Source organism: Pristiophorus japonicus, chromosome 1 (assembly GCF_044704955.1).
Source record: "Pristiophorus japonicus isolate sPriJap1 chromosome 1, sPriJap1.hap1, whole genome shotgun sequence".
NCBI lineage: Eukaryota > Metazoa > Chordata > Chondrichthyes > Pristiophoridae > Pristiophorus > Pristiophorus japonicus.
Window position 1 is genome coordinate 97,304,663 of NC_091977.1, and position 24,854 is coordinate 97,329,516.

General features: G+C 46.9%; 1 protein-coding gene across 1 annotated transcript in view; it reads left to right on the top strand.

Annotated features, from left to right (window-relative positions):
- The window catches only part of LOC139264760 (semaphorin-4D-like), a 232,684-nt gene that overhangs the window by 181,723 nt on the left and 26,107 nt on the right, over positions 1–24,854 (top strand). Inside the window, exons 3-9 of the mRNA XM_070881848.1 lie at positions 5,293–5,438; positions 6,435–6,497; positions 6,750–6,848; positions 6,944–7,037; positions 12,336–12,437; positions 20,662–20,813; positions 23,196–23,371. Of these exons, the coding sequence (XP_070737949.1) occupies positions 5,293–5,438; positions 6,435–6,497; positions 6,750–6,848; positions 6,944–7,037; positions 12,336–12,437; positions 20,662–20,813; positions 23,196–23,371 (832 nt within the window). The remainder of the gene's footprint in view (positions 1–5,292; positions 5,439–6,434; positions 6,498–6,749; positions 6,849–6,943; positions 7,038–12,335; positions 12,438–20,661; positions 20,814–23,195; positions 23,372–24,854) is intronic.

The following is a 24,854-nucleotide window of genomic DNA, read 5'->3' on the forward strand; positions in this document are numbered from 1 at the left end:
GTTCTAATCCAGGATACAGTATCTCTGGGCTGCCAGTGCTAAATATTTTTGATCTTCAATATTTAATGGTTCTTCCAACCGGCTAGTACAGTTGCCAGTTGTTTGGACTCGTCCTGAATATGCATTTTGGCAGCAAGAAATCAAGCATTTTATATGTTTTCGCAATATAATCTTTTTAAATTGTTATATTGCAAAAAGAGCTTACTAAAATTGTTACTTCAATTTATAAAATGTTTAAAAGATCATTTGCAATTGTGTTATGTAGGCAAATACAGCAAGTCTCTACAGCAACATTAGTGACTGCACTTCAAAGTTTTGTTGTATTGATGTGTTTGGGGACTTTACTGAGGGACATGATACAGCACGTGATAAAATTCAAGTATGTCGGTCAGGTTTTTAAACTGAGGGAAGGTTGTATGATAAACTAATGCGTGGGGCACAGAGCATTTAAAACTGAACTGTCACTTTTATAAAGGAAACTGCTACTGACCAGTAGTCTGGCAGTCAGCACTGTGATCTGCACTATAATTAGAATTTGTGTGTTAAATGGGTTCGAAGTTGCCACCAAACCACAGCAGAAGGTAATTACATGCAAGATCCTGTTGCTATACAGTAACTATTTCATGGTGTTCAATGTGGGGAAATGTGAGGCCGTTTACTTTGGACCTAAGCAAGAGAGAACACAGTATTTTATAAATGGCGAGAAACTAGGAACTCTGGAGGAGCAGAGATTTAGGGGTCCAGAAATCACTAAAAGCTGGTGGACAGGTACAATAAATTAATTGAAAAGGCCTATAGAATGTTGGCCTTTATCTCGAGGGCTGGAATGCAAAGCGGTGGAAGTTATTTAACAGTTATATAAAGCTCTGGGTGGACGCCATCTAGAATGCTGCATTCAGTTCTGGGCACCTTGCCTCAGGAAGGATATATTGGCCTTGAAGCGGGTGCAGCACAGATTCACCAGAATGGTACCGGGACTAAAAGGATTACATTATGAGGACAGGTTGCATAGACTAGGTTTGTATTCCATTAAGTATAGAAGATTAAGGGGTGATCTAATTGAGGTGTTTCAGGTAATTAAAGGAGTTGATAGGGTAAATAGAGAGAAACTATTTTCTCTGGTGGTGGAGTCCAGAACAAGGGGGCATAACATAGAAACATAGAAAATAGGTGCAGGAGTAGGCCATTCGGCCCTTCGAGCCTGCACCACCATTCAATATGATCATGGCTGATCACGCAACTTCAGTACCGCAATCCTGCTTTCTCTCCATACCCCTTGGTCCCTTTAGCCGTACGGGCCACATCTAACTCCCTTTTGAATATATCTAACGAACTGGCCTCAACAACTTTCTGTGGTAGAGAATTCCACAGGTTCACCACTCTCTGAGTGAAGAGGTTTTTCCTCATCTCGGTCCTAAATGGCTTACCCCTTATCCTTAGACTGTGACCCCTGGTTCTGGACTTCCCCAACATCGGGAACATTCTTTCTGCATCTAACCTGTCCAATCCCGTCAGAATGTTATATGTTTTTGCGAGATCCCCTCTCATTCTTCTAAATTCCAGTGAATATAAGCCTAGTCGATCCAGTCCCTCCTCATATGTCAGTCCTGCCATCCCAGGAATCAGTCTGGTGAACCTTTGCTGCACTCCCTCAATAGCAACAATGTCCTTCCTCAGATTAGGAGACCAAAACTGTACACAATAACCTTAACATCAGAACTACAATATTTATAAAGCACCTTAAACGTAGTAAAACGTCCCAAGGTGCTTCGCAGGAGTATTATAAGACAAAAAATTTAACACCGAGCCACATAAGAGGAAATTAGGGCAGATGACCAAAAGCTTGGTTAAAGAGGTAGGTTTTAAAAAGCGTCTTATAAGAGGAAAGAGAGGCAGAGAGATTTAGGGAGGGAATTCCAGAGCTTAGGGCCTAGGCAACAGAAGGTACAGCCACCAGCCACCAATGGTGGAGCGATTATGATCTCAAGAGGGCAGAATTAGAGGAGCGCAGATACCTCTGGGCGGGGGGGAGATGGGGAGGGGATGTTGGGAGGGGGGGATTGTGTGGGGCTGGAGGAGATTACAGAGATGGGGAGGAAGGACATGGAGGGATTGGAAAACAAAGATGAGAATTTTGAAATTGAGGCGTTGCTTAATTAGGAGCAATGTAGGTCAGCAAGCACGGGGTAATGGATGAACAAAACTTGGTGTGAGTTAGAACTAGGCCGTTTAGGAGTGATTTCAGGAAACATTTCCTCACACAAAGGGTAGTGGAAATCTAGAACTCAAAACTGAGATTGATAAATTTTGTTAGGCCAAGGTTATGGAATCAAGGCAGATAGATGGAGTTAAGATACAGATCAGCCATGATCTAATTGAATAGCGGAACATGCTTGAGGAGCTGAATGACCTACACCCATTCTGATGTTCTTATTTAAAAAACATTTTTTAATCCATTTCTGAATTGAAGTCCAAAAAAACCTTTTTTGTTGTCCCCCAAAATCACCAGCATCACTGCAGTTCTAAAAGAGCAAATCAAACTGGGATAAGCCTGCTCTCCAGAAACTAAATCGGCCAATGAAACCATTCTGAAGATGCATCATTGGTAAAGAATAAGCTCTTAATTGTAAATAGTAATGTCACATCTGATATTTCCCTTTCCTCCCACCCCTCTCCTTTGGACCAGCCTGGTACCACTACAATATGGGCCGGAATTTGCGGTGGGTAATACAGCGAACTAATAGCGTTCGCCGTTATTACCCCCTTGAAACTGACCGCAACTTCAGGATCTAGCGCATGCGTATCCTAACGCAGAAATCCTGAAGTTGCGGTCAGTCATTCACTGCTCCGACACTGACTGTGCTGTGTCACCCACTCCATAGCTGGTAATAAGTGTAATCAGTGAAACTGATAAACTTGGGGTTTTCCGTGGTAATATCACTCTTAAATACTCCATTAAATGTTAGGCCTTGTTAGATTAGGTGTAACTGGGATTTTAACAGCATATTGACTGCTAAACAAACATTATGGCCCTGAAAAACTTAATTTTAATTTTGTGGAGTGTCAAATTTCTCCATTATGATAAAAATTGCAATTTTTAAGAAATGTAAAAAAAAATCTTAAGTTTGTTCATATTTATTTCAGATTCTATCTTATCCCCTATGTGAGCGCCCCACTCTTTGTTTTGCTTTCTAACATTTTTAAAATGTCGGAATAAAAGCAGTTTCTCATTTCCTGCTTCCCCCTCTGTGAGAATTCTTCATTGTGATTGGTTGCTTAGAGAGCTTGTTGATGTCACAGCAGATCGTGCTAGGGGATTCCCATTATATTGCACTGAAATCACTTATGTGCCAAAAAAGGCAAACTTCTCGGCTCTGTAGGCAGCTGTATTTGGGCCAGCGGCAAACATCTTTGCTTCGCTGCTGACCACAAATTCCGAGCCAGTATGTTGTAGACAGCATTTTCAAACGGTTGCACTGTACAATTTCTAAAACTGAAGTAATTACTGTCAGCAAATTACATTTTATTCATGATATATGGACACAGCATCTTTAGTATAATGCAATGTTCCCTGTAGTTTTCAGTCAAAATACTGCGTATGCATGATTTTAACAATGAAAAACTGTCTGCGTGGGTTCCTTGCAACGCAGCCTCGCATCTTAAAGGGAATATAGGTGTCATGTGTAGGTACAGTGGCTGTATAATGAGGTAGGTGTGTAGATGCAGCGCTGTATAACTTGGTCAGTGTGTATGTGCGGTCTTGTATAAAGAGCTACGTGTATAGGTGCAGTGTTGTATAATGAGGTCGGTGAGGTCATTCTTATTTAGACTGCAAACTAATGACTTGAGGATTACTAAAATTGTTTTAGATCCAGCGAATGTAATTCTTTATATGTAGGTGTCGGTCATATTTTTGATAAAGTTATTCTTGATGTAATTGATGTGACCTTATCAGAATTTGACTGCACCCACATGTCGCATTAGTTACACCAGCAGCTTTGCTATTTCAGAAAGAAAGAAGATAATTCATCATTGCCAGATTATCCAGGGTGGAGTGGAAGTCTTTAAACTGCCTGTCGCAAACAATTTCATCACCTTTTAACTGGAATTTAATTTTGCTATACTCTTTTACGAATCACATGAACAACAAGCCAGGTCCTGGCCTAGAAATTCAGTAGGTCTGAAACTAACTGTTCCTTGGGCCATTAACCCCATTTACACATCATCTTCAGCATTGCGGCATAGCAGGAACTGGTTCTCTGTGTCACCAAACATAAAGAAAGACTTGCATTTATATAGCGACTTTCACAACCATCAGATGGCCATCAAAACTTTTTGAAGTGTAATCACTGTTGTAATGTAGGAAATGCGGCAGCCAAGCTCCCACAAACAGCAATGTGATAATGACCAGATAATCCGTTTTAGCGATGTTGATTGAGGGATAAGTATTGGCTAGGACTCTGGGGATAACTCCCCTGCTCCTCTCTGAAATAGTGCCACAGGATCTTTTCCGTCTACCTGAGAGAGCAGACGGGGCCTCAGAGTGGATCTTGAATCCACAACCTTCTGACTCGGAGGCGAGGGTGTTACCAACTGAGCCACAGCTGACACATTGTGTGAATGTACTCTGAGAAACTGCTTGATGGTGTGACTTCAACAAATATAGTGCCACCAGAATCAACAAGGAAAAAAGGCAATATAGCTATTTACTAAATCAACTACCTATTGAGATTATGGATTGACATGCAGTACCTAATATATTCATTTTAAAACTTTACATTTTTTTGAAAATTAAAACTCAATTTACTTTAATTTTAATAATTTGCTTGAACTATATTCCAGATATGTTTATGGGTTATTTGTGCCAGGGGTGGAACAATTCCCCAGATCAAGTATTACACAACCAGCTGCAGAACAAAAACTCTGCACTGTGTTCCAAAAATAAACATTAATCCCACTCTCAGAAGGCCATCTGATACTACACCAGTCTGAAGTCTTCCCTTTCCACAATAACCATCCTTATATCTTTTAAAGTAAGCTGGTCAACTTGTGTTGAGCTATGGGAAGCAACCAGGCTGATGCTGGTCAAACTCACTTCATTTACACCTGGCAAAGGAAAGAGACCTATAGCGATTATTCTGGGCTGGATTGGATTTGAACACATGCCACAGATGCAAAAGGATCCACAGCACCATCCAGTCCTCCAATCGATGCTAACATTGTGCTAGATATTTATTTTAAAGCCTTCTCTTGTGTTTTTTTTTTAAGATTGCTTTTGGTTATCATTTACAGAAGTATCTTTGACCAAGTTTTCTGAAACTGGAGTGTCAAACTATTCAACGCTGTTGCTGAATGAAGATAGAGGTGTACTGTATGTTGGTGCCCAGGAAGTCATCTTTGCTGTGAACATGTCCAACATTTCATATAAAAAACATGAGGTAACTTTTTTTTAAACGTTTTTGTTAAGTGCTATTCAGCAACCCTATTATATCTGGTGATGCATGTACCTGCCATTAGTTTGTCCTCACATTCCCATATTCCCTAATGTTTCTGCTCTTTTAATGTAATGACACATGCAAGTCAACAGTGCATTGACAGTGTCAGTGGTTATTAGCTTCATAAACTTGTTCAAGGAGCCATGAAAGGATACTCCCAGTGATTCAGCAGGTTTATGTGGTGATTACTTGTGGGAACTCTTCTACCCACTCCCACATTTAAAGATCTATGTAGCGCCACCCCTAGATCTCTTGTTCTTCAACTTTCTTAAGAGAATTACTGTTTGGGTATAGTTCTTTCACTGTTTCCTTTTCCCAGAATGTATGACTTCACATTCCTATGTATTGAACTGTATCTGTCACTTATCTGTCCACTTTGCTAGCCGGTTGGTGTTCTCTGCAAGCTCCTGCACGCATCACAGTTGCCAGGCTCCTTAAATTCATATCATCAGCAAACTTGATATTCCTCTTGTGCCTATGTCCAAATCACTAATATGAATGGAAAACATAAGAGATCCCAGCAGAGAACCCTGGGGCACACCACCATCCACATCCTGCCAGACCTAAAAACATGCATTTAACCTCATCCTTTGCTTTCTATCCTCCCAAGTATCCAACTGTGCCACGCGTTGATAACTATATGCTACAGACATTTATTTAGATGTTAGTAAATGTATGCTACATAAATCAACATTTCAGTATACTCTTGATCTCTCAGTCCCATTCTAACAAAGGAAGCAGATTTTTCTTTAATATGAAGTTGTGCTTAAGATGAATATGTAACTACAGCCTTGTCCCAGCATTCTATACAGTTGCCCTGTTACCACTTCCTGTTGTAATTGTCTGGAATCATATATCACTGCTGCCTTTCATCTTACTGTATTCACTGCAAAGCATTTATTTCCATCTTTATTCATCCGGTTGTGTTTGTTCTTTCAGGTGTACTGGAAAGTCTCAAAAAAAAACCAAAAGGACTGTGCAATTAAAGGAAAATCCCAAAAGGTAAATTTTGATTTGACCAGATTGGAAACCTTATTTACTGTTAAAATGAAGTGATTCTGGCAGAACCCGCAGATAAATAGCATAAATGGCCCTGGTTCGCTGTTCATGCAGTTTTCCTGGGGTTCTGTCTGATATCCCGAAGTTATGAAGACCAAGAGAACCGCTGTTGAAGTTCAGGGCTAGTAACTGTAAACACGTTGACTGTAAACCATAGATTGCATTTATTTCAACGAATTTATTATTTTACTATAGACTGAATGCCTGAACTACATACGCATCTTGCATGAATTTGATGATGAAAACCTCTATGTGTGTGGGACTTTTGCATTCCAACCAACTTGTGATTACCTTGTAAGTATGGATTTTTAACATTGGCAAAATATTTTTTAATCTGCTTTACTGAATTAAACTAAACAATTATTTGGCCATTTATTTTCCACTCATAGTCAATTAAGGATTTTACTCTGCAAGGCAGAAATGAAGAAGGTAAAGGAAAGTGTCCATTTGATCCTGCTCAAAGATACACTTCAGTAATGGTTGGTAAGTATCCAATTGTGGGTTCCTTGGTTGTCACTCTAATGAAGTATTATAATCTACATGAAATTGTTTATTTCAAAGGGGACAGGGTGCCTCAGTAAATTAGCACTATGAGCTTTTTCCTATGGAACTGGGCTTGAATATAACCAGACTAAAGTGATGAAAGTCATTTCAACATGTGATAAGAAAGTTGAGAAAAGACCACAGAGCCGAAATTCAGCCTCCCAAAAAGACCTGTTACTGCCAGAAAGTGTCGGCCATGCGACGGTGTCGAATGGCTGCCGATTTGTAGTCGAATAGCCGCCGCTCGCGAAATTCTCCCCGGTAGTTTTTCTGGCGGTCCCCACTTCCATCCTGCTGCTGCCGAACCCTTCTAAGTGCATCATCAAAGCCGACGTCCCACCCCGCAAGCAAAATTCACCTTAGAAAATCTGCCAGCCGTCGCTCGCTGCCCCCGACACTTTTTTCTGTCAGTGCACTGTGTGTAAAATGGCAGTGTGGCCTCCATTAAAGGGGAGGGTGCACTGCCGCGGCCGCCATCTTATTTGTTTTTGTCGGCCGACTACAAGGTTGGTCCAATAATTATGCCCCCGGGTTCGGCCAATCCGTCAACAGACAATCTGGCACTCCCTCTCGAGTGCCAGGCCACTGGCCTGGCCGAAACCCTCCCTGGTGGCCCAGTGGACCTAACTTAAAAAGCTGCAGAGGCTCTCCCTTTCAACTGAAGGAGAGAGATGTGTTGGCGAGCCAGCACGATTATGTCACCAGCCCGACGCTGATGACTGACAACGGCGGAGACTCCGTCCAGCCTCCACTTCCCCCCATCATGACGGTATCTTCGCTCCCTCCCCCACTTCCACCCCCAGTATGACCGACTTTTGCCCCGTTCAAAAAAAACCCGTCAGAGCTGAATTTCGCAAGATGGGCCACCGCATCCATTGCGGCGGCCAAAACACAAGAAAAATGGTAGGTGCGATCCATTTCCAGCGGGGGAGACTTTCGGCCCCCACCAGTGCCATCCAGGCTCATCCTATGCCATCTTATGTTCCGATAGTGCTGCTAATTGCTGGGGGGAATTAAAAAAAAAACTGGAAGTCTCCACTCTCTGCTGACTCCACAGCTTCCATATGAAATGTGTTTGGTGACCTCATCCACTTCCTGCTGAGCTCGGGCTCAAAGCTGCCCGAGTTCAACCAAATTGTCAGTTTTACTCTGAGACTACAAGGCTGGCCTGTGTGAGACATGGATTCATAGAGCTGCAGTAGGAGATGCTCTACTGAGGTTCAAGTAAGGCACATTGCCAAGGTAGAGTGAACAAAGCTTACATAGAAACATAGAAAATAGGTGCAGGAGTAGGCCATTCAGCCCTTCTAGCCTGCACCACCATTCAATGAGTTCATGGCTGAACATGCAACTTCAGTATCCCCTTCCTGCTTTCTCGCCATACCCCTTGATCCCCCGAGTAGTAAGGACTTCATCTAACTCCCTTTTGAATATATTTAGTGAATTGGCCTCAACTACTTTCTGTGGTAGAGAATTCCACAGGTTCACCATTCTCTGGGTGAAGAAGTTTCTCCTCATCTCGGTCCTAAATGGCTTACCCCTTATCCTTAGACTGTGACCCCTGGTTCTGGACTTCCCCAACATTGGGAACATTCTTCCTGCATCTAACCTGTCTAAACCCTTCAGAATTTTAAACGTTTCTATGAGGTCCCCTCTCATTCTTCTGAACTCCAGTGAATACAAGCCCAGTTGATCCAGTCTTTCTTGATAGGTCAGTCCCACCATCCCGGGAATCAGTCTGGTGAATCTTCGCTGCACTCCCTCAATAGCAAGAATGTCCTTCCTCAAGTTAGGAGACCAAAACTGTACACAATACTCCAGGTGTGGCCTAACTTTCAGTTAGGAAGTTCTTGATGATTGCCAAACATGGAATCAAAAGGACTGACATCTTTTACACCCCCATGAACAGAAAAATGTAAATTGGACAGAAAAGAAAAATTCAAGTTGACAACCACCAGTTTCTGTTCATATTCTCCTCATCATCTACATGGGGAAGTGGTTCTTCACTACTTGGCATCTCCACACTCCCCATAATAGCTCAGTTGAGAATGAAAGCAAAAGACAGAAAGGAGATGAGGAAAAGTGGAGGGCAGAGAAACCCAAGGCAAAGAACAAAAAGGGCCAAATTCTAAAAGGACAAAGGGTGTTAAAAAAACAAGCCTGAAGGCTTTGTGTCTTAATGCAAGGAGTATCCGCAATAAGGTGGATGAATTAACTGTGCAAATAGATGTTAACAAATATGATGTGATTGGGATTACGGAGACGTGGCTCCAGGATGATCAGGACTGGGAACTCAACATCCAGGGGTATTCAACATTCAGGAAAGATAGAATAAAAGGAAAAGGAGGTGGGGTAGCATTGCTGGTTAAGGAGGAAATTAAGGCAATAGTTCGGAAGGACATTAGCTTGGATGATGTGGAATCTATATGGGTAGAGCTGCAGAACACCAAAGGGCAAAAAATCGTTAGTGGGAGTTGTGTACAGACCTCCAAACAGTAGTAGTGATGTTGGGGAGGGCATCAAACATGAAATTAGGGGTGCGTGCAATAAAGGTGCAGCAGTTATAATGGGTGACTTTAATATGCACATAGATTGGGCTAACCAAACTGGAAGCAATACGGTGGAGGAGGATTTCCTGGAGAGCATAAGGGATGGTTTTTTAGACCAATATGTCGAGGAACCAAATAGGGGGGAGGCCATCTTAGACTGGGTGTTGTGTAATGAGAGAGGATTAATTAGCAATCTCGTTGTGCGAGGCACCTTGGGGAAGAGTGACCATAATATGGTGGAATTCTGCATTAGGATGGAGAATGAAACAGTTAATTCAGAGACCATGGTCCAGAACTTAAAAAAGGGTAACTTTGAAGGTATGAGGCGTGAATTGGCTAGGATAGATTGGCGAATGATACTGAAGGGGTTGACTGTGGATGGGCAATGGCAGACATTTAGAGACCGCATGGATGAACTACAACAATTGTACATTCCTGTCTGGCGTAAAAATAAAAAAGGGAAGGTGGCTCAACCGTGGCTATCGAGGGAAATTAGGGATAGTATTAAAGCCAAGGAAGTGGCATACAAATTGGCCAGAAATAGCAGTGAACCCGGGGACTGGGAGAAATTTAGAACTCAGCAGAGGAGGACAAAGGATTTGATTAGGGCAGGGAAAATGGAGTACGAGAAGAAGCTTGCGGGGAACATTAAGGCGGATTGCAAAAGTTTCTATAGGTATGTAAAGAGAAAAAGGTTAGTAAAGACAAACGTAGGTCCCCTGCAGTCAGAATCAGGGGAAGTCATAACGGGGAACAAAGAAATGGCGGACCAATTGAACAAGTACTTTGGTTCAGTATTCACTGAGGAGGATACAAACAACCTTCCGGATATAAAAGGGGTCGGAGGGTCTAGTAAGGAGGAGGAACTGAGGGAAATCCTTATTAGTCGGGAAATTGTGTTGGGGAAATTGATGGGATTGAAGGCCGATAAATCCCCAGGGCCTGATGGACTGCATCCCAGAGTACTTAAGGAGGTGGCCTTGGAAATAGTGGATGCATTGACAGTCATTTTCCAACATTCCTTTGACTCTGGATCAGTTCCTATGGAGTGGAGGGTAGCCAATGTAACCCCACTTTTTAAAAAAGGAGGGAGAGAGATAACAGGGAATTATAGACCGGTCAGCCTGACATCGGTAGTGGGTAAAATGATGGAATCAATTATTAAGGATGTCATAGCAGTGCATTTGGAAAGAGGTGACATGATAGGTTCAAGTCAGCATGGACTTGTGAAAGGGAAATCATGCTTGACAAATCTTCTGGAATTTTTTGAGGATGTTTCCAGTAAAGTGGACAAGGGAGAACCAGTTGACGTGGTATATTTGGACTTTCAGAAGGCTTTCGACAAGGTTCCACACAAGAGATTAATGTGCAAAGTTAAAGCACATGGGATTTGGGGTAGTGTGCTGACCTGGATTGAGAACTGGTTGTCAGACAGGAAGCAAAGAGTAGGAGTAAATGGGGACTTTTCAGAATGGCAGGCAGTGACTAGTGGGGTACCGCAAGGTTCTGTGCTGGGGCCCCAGCTGTTTACACTGTACATTAATGATTTAGACGAGGGGATTAAATGTAGTATCTCCAAATTTGCGGATGACACTAAGTTGGGTGGCAGTCTGAGCTGCGAGGAGGATGCTATGAGGCTGCAGAGCGACTTGGATAGGTTAGGTGAGTGGGCAAATGCATGGCAGATGAAGTATAATGTGGATAAATGTGAGGTTATCCACTTTGGTGGTAAAAACAGAGAGACAGACTATTATCTGAATGGTGACAGATTAGGAAAAGGGGAGGTGCAAAGAGACCTGGGTGTCATGGTACATCAGTCATTGAAGGTTGGCATGCAGGTACAGCAGGCGGTTAAGAAAGCAAATGGCATGTTGGCCTTCATAGCGAGGGGATTTGAGTACAGGGGCAGGGGGGTGTTGCTACAGTTGTACAGGGCCTTGGTGAGGCCACACCTGGTGTATTGTGTACAGTTTTGGTCTCCTAACCTGAGGAAGGACATTCTTGCTATTGAGGGAGTGCAGCGAAGGTTCACCAGACTGATTCCTGTGATGGCGGGACTGACCTATCAAGAAAGACTGGATCAACTGGGCTTGTATTCACTGGAGTTCAGAAGAATGAGAGGGGACCTCATAGAAACGTTTAAAATTCTGATGGAGTTAGACAGGTTAGATGCAGGAAGAATGTTCCCAATGTTGGGGTAGTCCAGAACCAGGGGACACAGTCTAAGGATAAGGGGGAAGCCATTTAGGACCGAGATGAGGAGGAATTTCTTCACCCAGAGAGTGGTGAACCTGTGGAATTCTCTACCACAGAAAGTTGTTGAGGCCAATTCACTAAATATATTCAAAAAGGAGTTAGATGAAGTCCTTACTACGAGGGGGATCAAGGGGTATGGTGAGAAAGCAGGAATGGGATACTGAAGTTGCATGTTAATCCATGAACTCATTGAATGGCGGTGCAAGCTAGAAGGGCCGAATGGCCTACTCCTGCACCTATTTTCTATGTTTCTATGAAAACACAGAAGAGAATTGCAGTTATGAACTAGTGTCCTACAGTTTGAAGTGAAAAGCACAACACTCCAAATTAATTGATATTAAATATATTTCCATCCATTTATGTTGACTGAGCACATACAGTTGAAATGTTTAGCTGTTTTATAATAAGAGGGCCATTTTTTGTACTATTTCAGATGGTGAGCTTTACTCTGGGACAGTCTTCAATTTCCTGGGAAGTGAGACTGTCATTCTTCGGAGCCATTTAAGGACAGAGTATGCAATACCCTGGTTAAATGGTAAGTATATCACATAATACTAGGTCCCAATCTCTGTTTTGGATCATCACTTCAGTACTGAAGGAGTGCTGCACTGCCCTGGCTAACATTTATCCCTCAACCAACACCGAGAACAGATGACCTGCTCAAGTATTTAATTGCTGTTTGTGGAACCTTACTGCGTACAAATTTACTGTAGTGGTTCCTATATTGCAACAGTCACTGCACTTCAAAAGTACTTTTTAAATGGGTGACCCCCTATTCTGAAACTATACCCCCTACTAGATTCCCCCACGAGGGGAAACATCCTCTCTGCATCTACACTGTCAAGCCCCCTCAGAATCTTATATGTTTTAATAAGATCTCCTCTCATTCTTCTAAACTCCCTCGCCCTGTCACAGCCTCCCCCTCTCTCCCTCGCCCTGTCACAGCCTCCCCCTCTCTCCCTCGCCCTGTCACAGCCTCCCCCTCTCTCCCTCGCCCTGTCACAGCCTCCCCCTACCTCCCTCGCCCTGTCACAGCCTCCCCCTCTCTCCCTCGCCCTGTCACAGCCTCCCCCTCTCTCCCTCGCCCTGTCACAGCCTCCCCCTCTCTCCCTCGCCCTGTCACAGCATCCCCCTCTCTCCCTCGCCCTGTCACAGCCTCCCCCTCTCTCCCTCGCCCTGTCACAGCCTCCCCCTCTCTCCCTCGCCCTGTCACAGCCTCCCCCTCTCTCCCTCGCCCTGTCACAGCCTCCCCCTCTCTCCCTCGCCCTGTCACAGCCTCTCCCTCGCCCTGTCACAGTCTCCCCCTCTCTCCCTCGCCCTGTCACAGCCTCCCCCTCTCTCCCTCGCCCTGTCACACCCTCCCCCTCTCTCCCTCGCCCTGTCACACCCTCCCCCTCTCTCCCTCGCCCTGTCACAGCCTCCCCCTCTCTCCCTCGCCCTGTCACAGCCTCCCCCTCTCTCCCTCGCCCTGTCACAGCCTCCCCCTCTCTCCCTCGCCCTGTCACAGCCTCCCCCTCTCTCCCTCGCCCTGTCACAGCCTCCCCCTCTCTCCCTCGCCCTGTCACAGCCTCCCCCTCTCTCCCTCGCCCTGTCACACCCTCCCCCTCTCTCCCGCGCCCTGTCACACCCTCCTCCTCTCTCCCTCGCCCTGTCACACCCTCCCCCTCTCTCCCTCGCCCTGTCACACCCTCCCCCTCTCTCCCTCGCCCTGTCACACCCTCTCCCTCTCTCCCTCGCCCTGTCACACCCTCCCCCTCTCTCCCTCGCCCTGTCACAGCCTCCCCCTCTCTCCCGCGCCCTGTCACACCCTCCCCCTCTCTCCCTCGCCCTGTCACACCCTCCCCCTCTCTCCCTCGCCCTGTCACACACTCCCCCTCTCTCCCTCGCCCTGTCACAGCCTCCCCCTCTCTCCCTCGCCCTGACACAGCCTCCCCCTCTCTCCCTCGCCCTGTCACAGCCTCCCCCTCTCTCCCTCGCCCTGTCACAGCCTCCCCCTCTCTCCCTCGCCCTGTCACAGCCTCCCCCTCTCTCCCGCGCCCTGTCACAGCCTCCCCCTCTCTCCCTCGCCCTGTCACAGCCTCCCCCTCTCTCCCGCGCCCTGTCACACCCTCCCCCTCTCTCCCTCGCCCTGTCACACCCTCCCCCTCTCTCCCTCGCCCTGTCACACCCTCCCCCTCTCGCCCTCGCCCTGTCACACCCTCCCCCTCTCTCCCTCGCCCTGTCACACCCTCCCCCTCTCTCCCTCGCCCTGTCACACCCTCCCCCTCTCTCCCTCGCCCTGTCACACCCTCCCCCTCTCTCCCTCGCCCTGTCACACCCTCCCCCTCTCTCCCTATCTCTCTCTCTTCCTGTCTCCTCCCTTCTTCTCCATCGCCCCACCCCCTCCGTCGCCCTCGCTCTCTCGCTCTCCGTCGCTCTCGCTCTCCGTCGCCCTCGCTCTCCGTCGCCCTCGCTCTCCGTCGCCCTCGCTCTCTCGCTCTCCGTCTCTCTCGCTCTCCGTCGCCCTCGCTCTCTCGCTCTCCGTCGCCCTCGCTCTCTCGCTCTCCGTCGCCCTCGCTCTCTCGCTCTCCGTCGCCCTCGCTCTCTCGCTCTCCGTCGCCCTCGCTCTCTCGCTCTCCGTCGCCCTCGCTCTCTCGCTCTCCGTCGCCCTCGCTCTCTCGCTCTCCGTCGCCCTCGCTCTCTCGCTCTCCGTCGCCCTCGCTCTCTCGCTCTCCGTCGCCCTCGCTCTCTCGCTCTCCGTCGCCCTCGCTCTCTCGCTCTCCGTCGCCCTCGCTCTCTCGCTCTCCGTCGCCCTCGCTCTCTCGCTCTCCGTCGCCCTCGCTCTCTCGCTCTCCGTCGCCCTCGCTCTCTCGCTCTCCGTCGCCCTCGCTCTCTCGCTCTCCGTCGCCCTCGCTCTCTCGCTCTCCGTCGCCCTCTCGCTCTCTCGCTCTCCGTCGCCCTCGCTCTCTCGCTCTCCGTCGCCCTCTCGCTCTCCGTCGCCCTCGCTCTCCGTCGCCCTCGCTCTCTGTCGCCCTCGCTCTCTGTCGCCCTCGCTCTCTGTCGCCCTCGCTCTCTGTCGCCCTCGCTCTCTCGCTCTCCGTCGCCCTCGCTCTCTCGCTCTCCGTCGCCCTCGCTCTCTCGCTCTCCGTCGCCCTCGCTCTCTCGCTCTCCCTCTCCCTCTCCTTCTCCCTCTCCCTCTCCCTCTCCCTCTCCCTCTCCCTCTCCCTCTCCCTCTCCCTCTCCCTCCCCCTCTCCCTCGCTCTCGCTCTCGCTCCCCCTCTCCCTCGCTCTCTCGCTCTCCGTCGCCCTCGCTCTCTGTCGCCCTCGCTCTCTGTCGCCCTCGCTCTCTGTCGCCCTCGCTCTCTGTCGCCCTCGCTCTCCGTCGCCCTCGCTCTCTCGCTCTCCGTCGCCCTCGCTCTCTCGCTCTCCGTCGCCCTCGCTCTCTCGCTCTCCCTCTCCCTCTCCCTCCCCCTCTCCCTCGCTCTCGCTCTCGCTCTCCCTCACCCTCGCTCTCTCGCTCTCCCTCGCCCTCGCTCTCTCGCTCTCCCTCGCCCTCGCTCTCTCGCTCTCCGTCGCCCTCGCTCTCTCGCTCTCCGTCGCCCTCGCTCTCTCGCTCTCCGTCGCCCTCGCTCTCTCGCTCTCCGTCGCCCTCGCTCTCTCGCTCTCCGTCGCCCTCGCTCTCTCGCTCTCCGTCGCCCTCTCGCTCTCCGTCGCCCTCGCTCTCCGTCGCCCTCGCTCTCCGTCGCCCTCGCTCTCCGTCGCCCTCGCTCTCCGTCGCCCTCGCTCCCCCTCTCCCTCGCTCTCTCGCTCTCCGTCTCTCTCGCTCTCCGTCGCCCTCGCTCTCTCGCTCTCCCTCTCCCTCTCCCTCTCCCTCTCCCTCTCCCTCTCCCTCCCCCTCTCCCTCGCTCTCGCTCTCGCTCTCCCTCGCCCTCGCTCTCTCGCTCTCCCTCGCCCTCGCTCTCTCGCTCTCCGTCGCCCTCGCTCTCTCGCTCTCCGTCGCCCTCGCTCTCTCGCTCTCCGTCGCCCTCGCTCTCTCGCTCTCCGTCGCCCTCTCGCTCTCCCTCGCCCTCGCTCTCTCGCTCTCCCTCGCCCTCGCTCTCTCGCTCTCCGTCGCCCTCGCTCTCTCGCTCTCCGTCGCCCTCGCTCTCTCGCTCTCCGTCGCCCTCGCTCTCTCGCTCTCCGTCGCCCTCGCTCTCTCGTTCTCCGTCGCCCTCGCTCTCTCGCTCTCCGTCGCCCTCGCTCTCTCGCTCTCCGTCGCCCTCTCGCTCTCCGTCGCCCTCGCTCTCCGTCGCCCTCGCTCTCCGTCGCCCTCGCTCTCCGTCGCCCTCGCTCCCCCTCTCCCTCGCTCTCTCGCTCTCCGTCTCTCTCGCTCTCCGTCGCCCTCGCTCTCTCGCTCTCCCTCTCCCTCTCCCTCTCCCTCTCCCTCTCCCTCTCCCTCCCCCTCGCCCTCGCTCTCTCGCTCTCCCTCGCCCTCGCTCTCTCGCTCTCCGTCGCCCTCGCTCTCTCGCTCTCCGTCGCCCTCGCTCTCTCGCTCTCCGTCGCCCTCGCTCTCTCGCTCTCCGTCGCCCTCTCGCTCTCCGTCGCCCTCGCTCTCTCGCTCTCCGTCGCCCTCGCTCTCCGTCGCCCTCGCTCTCCGTCGCCCTCGCTCTCCGTCGCCCTCGCTCTCCGTCGCCCTCGCTCCCCCTCTCCCTCGCTCTCTCGCTCTCCGTCTCTCTCGCTCTCCGTCGCCCTCGCTCTCTCGCTCTCCCTCTCCCTCTCCCTCTCCCTCTCCCTCTCCCTCTCCCTCCCCCTCTCCCTCGCTCTCGCTCTCGCTCTCCCTCGCCCTCGCTCTCTCGCTCTCCCTCGCCCTCGCTCTCTCGCTCTCCCTCGCCCTCGCTCTCTCGCTCTCCCTCGCCCTCGCTCTCTCGCTCTCCCTCGCCCTCGCGCTCTCGCTCGCTCTCCCTCGTCCTCACTCTCTCGCTCTCCCTCGCCCTCGCTCTCCGTCGCCTTCACTTTCCGTCTCCCTCTCTCTCTTTCTCCGTAGCCCTCTCTCTGTCGCTCTCCGTAGCCCTCTCTCGCTTTCCCTCTGTCTCTTTCTCTTCCTCCGATATTCCCCCCCTCTATCTTTCTCCCCCTCCGTCTCCCACTTTCTTCCCCCACCCACCCCCATTTCTCTCTCCCTCCGATCCCCCATCTCTCCCTTTTTGATCGAAGCTTCTCCAGGGCCTTGATCCACAGAGCTGAACAAAGCGCAGGCCGCACTGCACTGTAGGGTACTGCGCATGCGTGGCTGGACCTCGGTGCCAACGCACATGCGCAGAAAGGGGAGGACGCATGCGCAGAAGGACAGATAATCTCTTCCAAAAATGTAAAGCAAGCTTGCAGTTAAATTCTGCAACACATTCAGGAAACCTGTTCTTCTGGGTTTCCTGCCCTTACAATGGCACCTCTTCCCCTGCCCCGCACCCCCCCTCCCCCTCCCTGCAAAGAACTTGCCTCCAGGCTAAAATCCAGGCCTATATTTTTGTGAAGGATCAGATCCAATCCATGCTCCAGAACTAGCCTCGCCTCTAGACACGCAGTTCTGCCACATTCACTCATGAAGGGTGGTGGACAATTAATCTACTAACAGGAGGAGGAGGCTCCATGAATATCCCCAACCTCAATGATGGCGCAGCCCAACACCCGAGTGCAAAAGACATGGTTGAAGCGATTGCAATTATCTTCAGCCAGAACGGACGATCCATATCGGCCTCCTCCTGAGGTCCTTACCATCACAGAAGCAATCTTCAGCCAATTCGATTTACTCCACGTGATATCAAGAAACAACTGAGCGCATTGGATTCAGCCAAGGCTATGGGCTCCGACAACATCCCGGCTGTCGTGCTGAAGATTTGTGCTCCAGAACTAGCCACACCTCTCGGCATGCTGTTCCAGTACAACACTGGCATCTATCCGACAATGTGGAAAACTGCCCAGGCATGTCCTGTCCACCAAAAGTAAGACCAATCAAATCCGGCCAATTACTGTGCCATCAGTCTACACTCCATCATCAGCAAAGTGATGGAAGATGTCGTCAACAATGCTATCAAGCGGCACTTGCTCACTAATAACCTGCTCACCAATGCTCAGTTTGGGTTCTGCCAGGACCACTCACCTCCATACCTCATTACAGCCTTGGTCCAAACATGGACAAAAAAGCTGAATTCCAAAGGTGAGGTGAGAGTGAGTACCCTTGACATCAATGTAGCATTTGACGAAGTGTGGCATCAAGGAGCTCCAGTAAAATTGAAGTCATGGGAATCGGGGAAAACTCTCCACTGGCTGGAATCTTACCGAGAACAGTGGAAGATGGTTGTGGTTGTTGGAGGCCAATCACCTCGGCCTCAAGATATCACTGTAGGAGTTCCTCAGGGCAATGTCCTCGGCCCAACCATCTTCAGCTGCTTCATCAATGACCTTCCCTCTATCATAAGGTCAGACGTTGGGGATGTTCGTTGATGATTGCACAGTGTTCAGTTCCATTCACAATTCCTCATAATGAAGCAATCCATTCCCGCATGCAGTAAGATCTGGATGACGTTCAGGCTTGGGCTGATAAGTGGCAAGTAACAGTCACACTACACAAGTGTCAGGCAATGACTATTCCAATAAGAGATAGTCTAACCACTGCCTCTTGACATTCAATGGCGTTTCCATTGCGGAACCCCCACTATCAACATCCTGGGGTCACCATTGACAGGAAACTTAACTGGACCAGCCACATAAATACTGTGGCTACAAGAGTAGATCAGAAGCTGAGTATTCTGAGGTGAGTGTCTCAGCTCCTGACTCTCCACCATCTACAAGACATAAATCAGGAGTGTGATGCAATACTCTCCACTTGCCTAGATAAGTGCAGCTCCAACAATACTCGTGAACATCCAGGACAAAGCAGCCCGCTTGATCGGCACCCCATCTACCACCTTAAAGATTCACTCCCTCCACCAATGGCCCACCGTGGCTGCAGTGTGTACTATCTACAAGATGCACCAAGGCTTCTTTGATAGCACCTCCCATGCCCGTGACCTCTACGAACTGGATGGACAAGGGCAGCAGGCGCATGGGAACACCATCACGTCCAAGTTCCCCTCAAAGTCACACACCGTCCTGACTTGGAAATATACCGCCGTTCCTTCATTGGGTCAAAATTCTGGAACTTCCTCCCTGGCAGCACTGTCGGATTACCTTCTCTCATGACTGCAACGGTTCACGAGGCGTCTCACCACCACCTTCTCAAGGGCAATTAGGGGTGGGCAATAAATACCAGCAATGTCTCCATCCCATGAATGAATAAAAAAAAAATGTAGTATACCAAAACTCAAGTAATACTTGATTTATATAGCGTGCCAAAACATTTCAAACCGCTTCTTGCAGTGAGCTACTTTTGAAGTGCAGTGAACGTAGTGAAATGTGACGGACATTCTGCACCAGCAGTAATTCTGAAATAGCAGTCAGGTGATTGGCCAGTTCATTAGGTTTTTTTGCGTGGTATTGGCTGAAGGAGGAATGTTGGCCAGAAGCGCCTGCTTTTTGAATGGGGTCTTTAATAAACAGGCAGCTGGACCTTGGGTTAATGGCTTGTCTCATTTGTAGAATGGCATATTGGACATTTCGGCATTCTCTCAGTACAGTAATAGCTTATTGACCTAGCTTATTCCCTCAAGTCTTGGGCATGTACAGATCTAACCAATAGTCTTTCTGTCTTAGAGGAAAGGGTGCTATCAACTGAAGCAGTCTGTCACATCTTGAACATGTGAGCATTTCATAGTTATGTTACTCACCATGCCGCTCATTAGGAACTGTTGCTACTTGCTGTTCATTTTTTTTTCAAAAAATATACTTTATTCATATAAAATTTTCACAATACATTGGGAAATAGTTCAGTACCTTGCGGTCAGCAATTCCATACAATTCGTTTAGATGCTGACAGCAGTTCCATACAATGCACTAGCGTGCATTTCATTTCAAGGTACAGTTTAGTACAATCTGTAAATCACGTTACAGCTGTTCATGTAGCAAGGGCTTAAACCTGTGCTTGTCAGTTATCTACAAAACAACTAGTAATTGTCCTCCTGAGGAGTGGGTAAGTGCAGTCTCTTTGAGGTTGACATGGCTTGAACATTACATGTCTGGGGATGGAAATTCGAAACCAAGTCAACCCTTTGTGGCAGACTTGGTAATCCAATACCTCAACCATGCCACTGATAATTGATCAGCTACTTAGGCTCAATAATAGAACCTAGAAATGGGGACTGAGATTCATCCCACTCAGCTCCAGATTACCCAATAAACCTCTGTGCTAACTGGAAGTGTAGTATAAGCTGGACAAATAACTGATAATTTTATCAGAGCTTTGTATTTGTAAGCTCTATGGTTTTTACCTGGTTGAACTCTAGCAGTGCTGCTGGGAACGCATTGTGGTCCCTAAGCCTTGGTTTTGTGAACATATGTCTGAACTCTCGACTTGAGTAAGGAGTCTGCGTCCTATGCATTGAAAGTGAGCACATAATTCTTTGTGTTCATTTTTCAGTAGCTTGAGTCAGAGACTCTTAAACACGGTGGTATAGTTCACTGCATGCCAGATACTCAGCTGACCCACAATATTGAATGTATGAACAATGCTTCCTGGAAATTGGTCCATTTTTGTTGGGCCAAGCGTAATAGAGATTTGTGTTTCTTTCGGGGATTGTTAGTCATAGAATATTCAAAGTGTCCATGGTTTTCCAATTACCAAGTTTCTGTTTGTTTCTTTTCCACAGAGCCAAATTTTATCTACTCAGATGTGATAAGAGAGAGTGAAAATAATTTGGATGGTCGTGATGATAAAGTCTATTTTTTCTTCACTGAAGTGTCTGTTGAATATGAATTTAATAGCAGACTTCTGGTGCCAAGAATAGCTCGTGTGTGCAAGGTAAGATACGGCAATAGAAGCTATTTAATTTTAATAAAAGCTCATGCTTGGAGCTCTAGTATCAGGAAAACCATGCATGCAAGTAATCAATTCTTGTTGCCAAGGGTCATTGATGCTGTGTAAAATAGTTTGTTTAAAAGAGAATGACAGTGACACTAGCAGACTATAAATGCTATTTTTTCCCCCCTAATTTTGGTATTTATATAACGAGAGTTAAAATGCACAGCAGCCTATTTTTGTTATGTTTTAATACATTTGCCATATATAATTATTAGTTCCTTTATTCCTTTATAGTGAATATAGTATTATTATAATAGTATGTTTGTGAGTGAATCTGCTTCCTCTGCAGTCATATTCCTTGTTAGTACATCCCCCCCGTTGTCCTCTTTTTTCTTTCTGGGCTCTGGGAGGCTGCTTTTTCTGGGTAATCTCAGCCTTATCTCTTGGCCACTGTGGGTGATGGGTTTAACTGCCTCATGAAATGTGAAGTGTGGAATAGATATTGATATCTAAAAGAGACATACTCTTTAGAGGATATTCATAACCTTCCAATACAACAGGAAAATTATTCCAGATTACCCTTGCAATCTCTCAATGTGTCAATATAATTTGTCTGAAGTAGGCTAGGATAATATGAATTGTATTAACCCAGAAGTACTTGAAGTATTTGGTTGCGGACCTGTGAGCCAGACAGCGAGATGCCATTTTCAATTCTTGGATAGCAACTTTTAGATTTCCACATTTAACCATGCATCTGCCGTCACCTGAAGTTGCCTCGGCGTTATTTTGACTGCAAATTATGTGCCAGTGTTCGTTTTGGCGTTGTTGATCTTGTGTTTTGGTTATGGTGCCATTGCAAGAGTTAGTTCTTTGAGCCCTACTTTGATTTCTGTAATTCTTTGAGAGGGTCAAGTAGCCATCCCATCGGTTTAATGGCTGGAATAAATAGTAATCCAGACATTGGATGTCTCTGCCCTGTACAATAGCAAAGGCTGAAGTTTGGTGACATCATCTATTAACAATCGCGCATTATAAGAGGTTCAGTAAATCAAGGAACTCCAGTTGCTAAATACTGATCTAAATCCCATTGCCAGGTCCTTGCCTTCAGCTGCCGAGGCCCTAAGCTGTGGAACTCCCTCCCTAAACCGCTCAGCTCTCTTTCCTCCATCAAGACTCTCCTTAAAACCTACCTATTTTCTGCCGTAATTTCTTCTTATCTGGCTCGATGTCAAATTTAATTTTTTGTCTTATAACACTTCTCTGAAGTGCCTTGGGACGTTTTATTATGTTAAAGGCGCTATATAAATACAAAGTGTTGTTGCCTCAAGTATTGCCCAGAGGAAGACCCCACTCTATTAAGTGCATTGTTTGCCTCAAGTGAGAATATCAGTATGAGCTCAGATGTTACGGTTTGTTTCATAGATAAATGTAATTGGTGATTGTACATTCCAAATGATTGACTTCCACACTCAGTTTGAGCAAATTGTGTATGAACACATTGAACTGTAGTTATAATGGTTTGGTTAGTATTTCGAAGCCACAGTTCATTCATCAAATTAGTTCATAGGAAGTGCTGAATGTTGATTCTCGCCATTTTTATGGATGCGAGAGATTGTTGCCTCTTGCAGGTTCTTGGATAGGATTCCATGAAGAGTGACCATTTGAATATGCCGCTGACATATTTACTAATGCATTTGTGTGCAAGTTTTTAGTGACAAGATTTTATTTTCAAAACCCATTCTGGAGAGACCATTCAAAATTAAAATTTGCTTTGAAAGAAAAACACAACTCGGTGGATGCCTTTATCTGCTACAATTATTGCTGTTATAAGATTAATTTAACAGTAAACGCAGCTCCTCCAGTATCTCAGCAACTTATCCAATGAGTGGCTAAGCTACATAGACCAGTCTTAGTTCCACTCTCCACTCTGCGCTGAATTCGCTGATCTCAGTTTAAATGCTAATATGACCGTAAACCCCCAGGTTAAGGATGGGGAAATTAGTCCCTGATCACTATCTGATGAGCTCATGATGCTCAATGTGATAAAATACCCTGCTGACATTTTGTGTGAAGGCTCATGCGTGAATAATGGACATTTGGGTGAGATATTGCAGGGGAGTGGTGCACATGAAACTGTACCCCAGCAATGAGTCAATGCTTTAGGATAAGGAGAAAGCTGGTTAGAAACAATATCCGCCTGGACCTTGGTGTTGTGGGGGAATTTAGAATGTTTTTACTTGCCGCTGAGATTAAATTAATCCATGTGACTAAATTGATCTAGGGAAGGTACTTTACAAGTACTGGACACCTAAATGTAATATAAGTCTGTTGGCAAATGTGCAGTAAATTTTAAATACTGATATTTATTTGATTTATTTTTAGGGTGATCAGGGAGGATCAAGGATTTTACAGAAGAGGTGGACATCATTCCTAAAAGCTAAGCTGGTTTGCACTCTGCCTGAATCCAATTTTGTCTTCAATGTTATTCAGGATGTTTTTATTTTGAAAACTCCAAATTGGAAGGAAACGGTGTTTTATGGTGCATTTACATCACAGTGGTAAGTAACTTTATTGCCCTGATTTTCAATATTCAATATATAAGTAAATTACATTTTTTAAGTACAATCGTTCAGGGAAATATTAGTTTGATGTTGTGCATTCATTTCTTCTCTGTACATTAATAAGTTCATTCTATATTAGTTAATAGGTCTGTTTAGCCTCAACAGACTTGGATAGAGTTTAATAAAATGCATTTCAGAGCTGCTGAGCTGAAAAAGCAATTGATCAACTTGCAAGTTACACCAAGTTTCATTCTCCATCATTAGGCCTTCATCAGTTTCCTCAATTCCTGCTTTCAGCATTAAACACATTGTTTGCACTAAAGATGACATTTTTCTTTCTCCTTACCTTCCTTTTTTTTTGTGTTTTCTCACTGTTCCCTTTGGAAGTGGAAGGATTCACAGGCTGATTAACAGTGTGACTGGCCGCATTAACGCTCCTTCCATTGGCCGCAATCATCTTTATACCAGCCCTATACATCGGGAGGTTTTATGGGCTCCCACAACCCTTGAGTGGGGGCCACCGGATGCGAGTATCCGCTGAATGTCAACCCAGAATTCAAAGCCAGAGCTCTGACTCCACTCGCTGGGACTGTCTGGAATAGGGTACGAACCCTGCACCTTCTGGCCCAAAGGCGGGCATGCTACCACTGCACCAGAGGCTTAGTGTCGTTGAAAAATGTCTTATTTTCTTCGCTGAAGTTCACATACTGATTATATTAGTGAATCCTGTCTCTTTCTTGTTCATTGATGTACATTGGCAGTGAACAGAACTTTGGTAAATAAGCTAAGTAGAGTAGTGCTTACCTCCAGAGAAGTGTCACATTGGGTGAATGAAATTGCTCAAATCCCTCCCTTTTATTATAATTGAACTCCCTTCTCTGCTATCATCATAAATGGACGATGACATCGATCAGGATTAGCCATTTAAAGATTCAAAGCTAAAATTAAAGAACAACAATTCAACGATGCAGCTGAGTAGCTAAAGGGTTGGATCTTTGATTCCCATAAAGAATGTGGCAGTTAGGTCCTAGGGCTGCCTGGCACTCAGATTTGGTTTACTTGAGAAGGTTTTTCCAGTTTTCCTCCAGCCAATATATGCCAAAGCATCTGGGTAGGGTAGAGAGAACTGGTATTGTTTGATTCACTCCCTCGCAAACTGTACTATCGCTGTATTCCTAATGGGAAATGTTGTAAAAACTGTAGTCAGGTGCTCAGATGCAAATAGTGATTATGGAGTTATCTTACATTTAATTATAGATTACTTTGCACATAGGGTTAGTGTGGAAATGCACAAATGATCGATTGCCGATGATGAGTTTGGCTGTTTTTAAATACTACCCTCCCCCAAAATATATGACAAGTACTTTTTCAAATTGGTGTTTCTAAGAATAAGAATAATGTGCCTCCCCCCCCACCCCTAATAATGTAGTGGGTTTAATGAGCGACTGAGAAATGAATATCTGATGTAAATTTAGTAGTA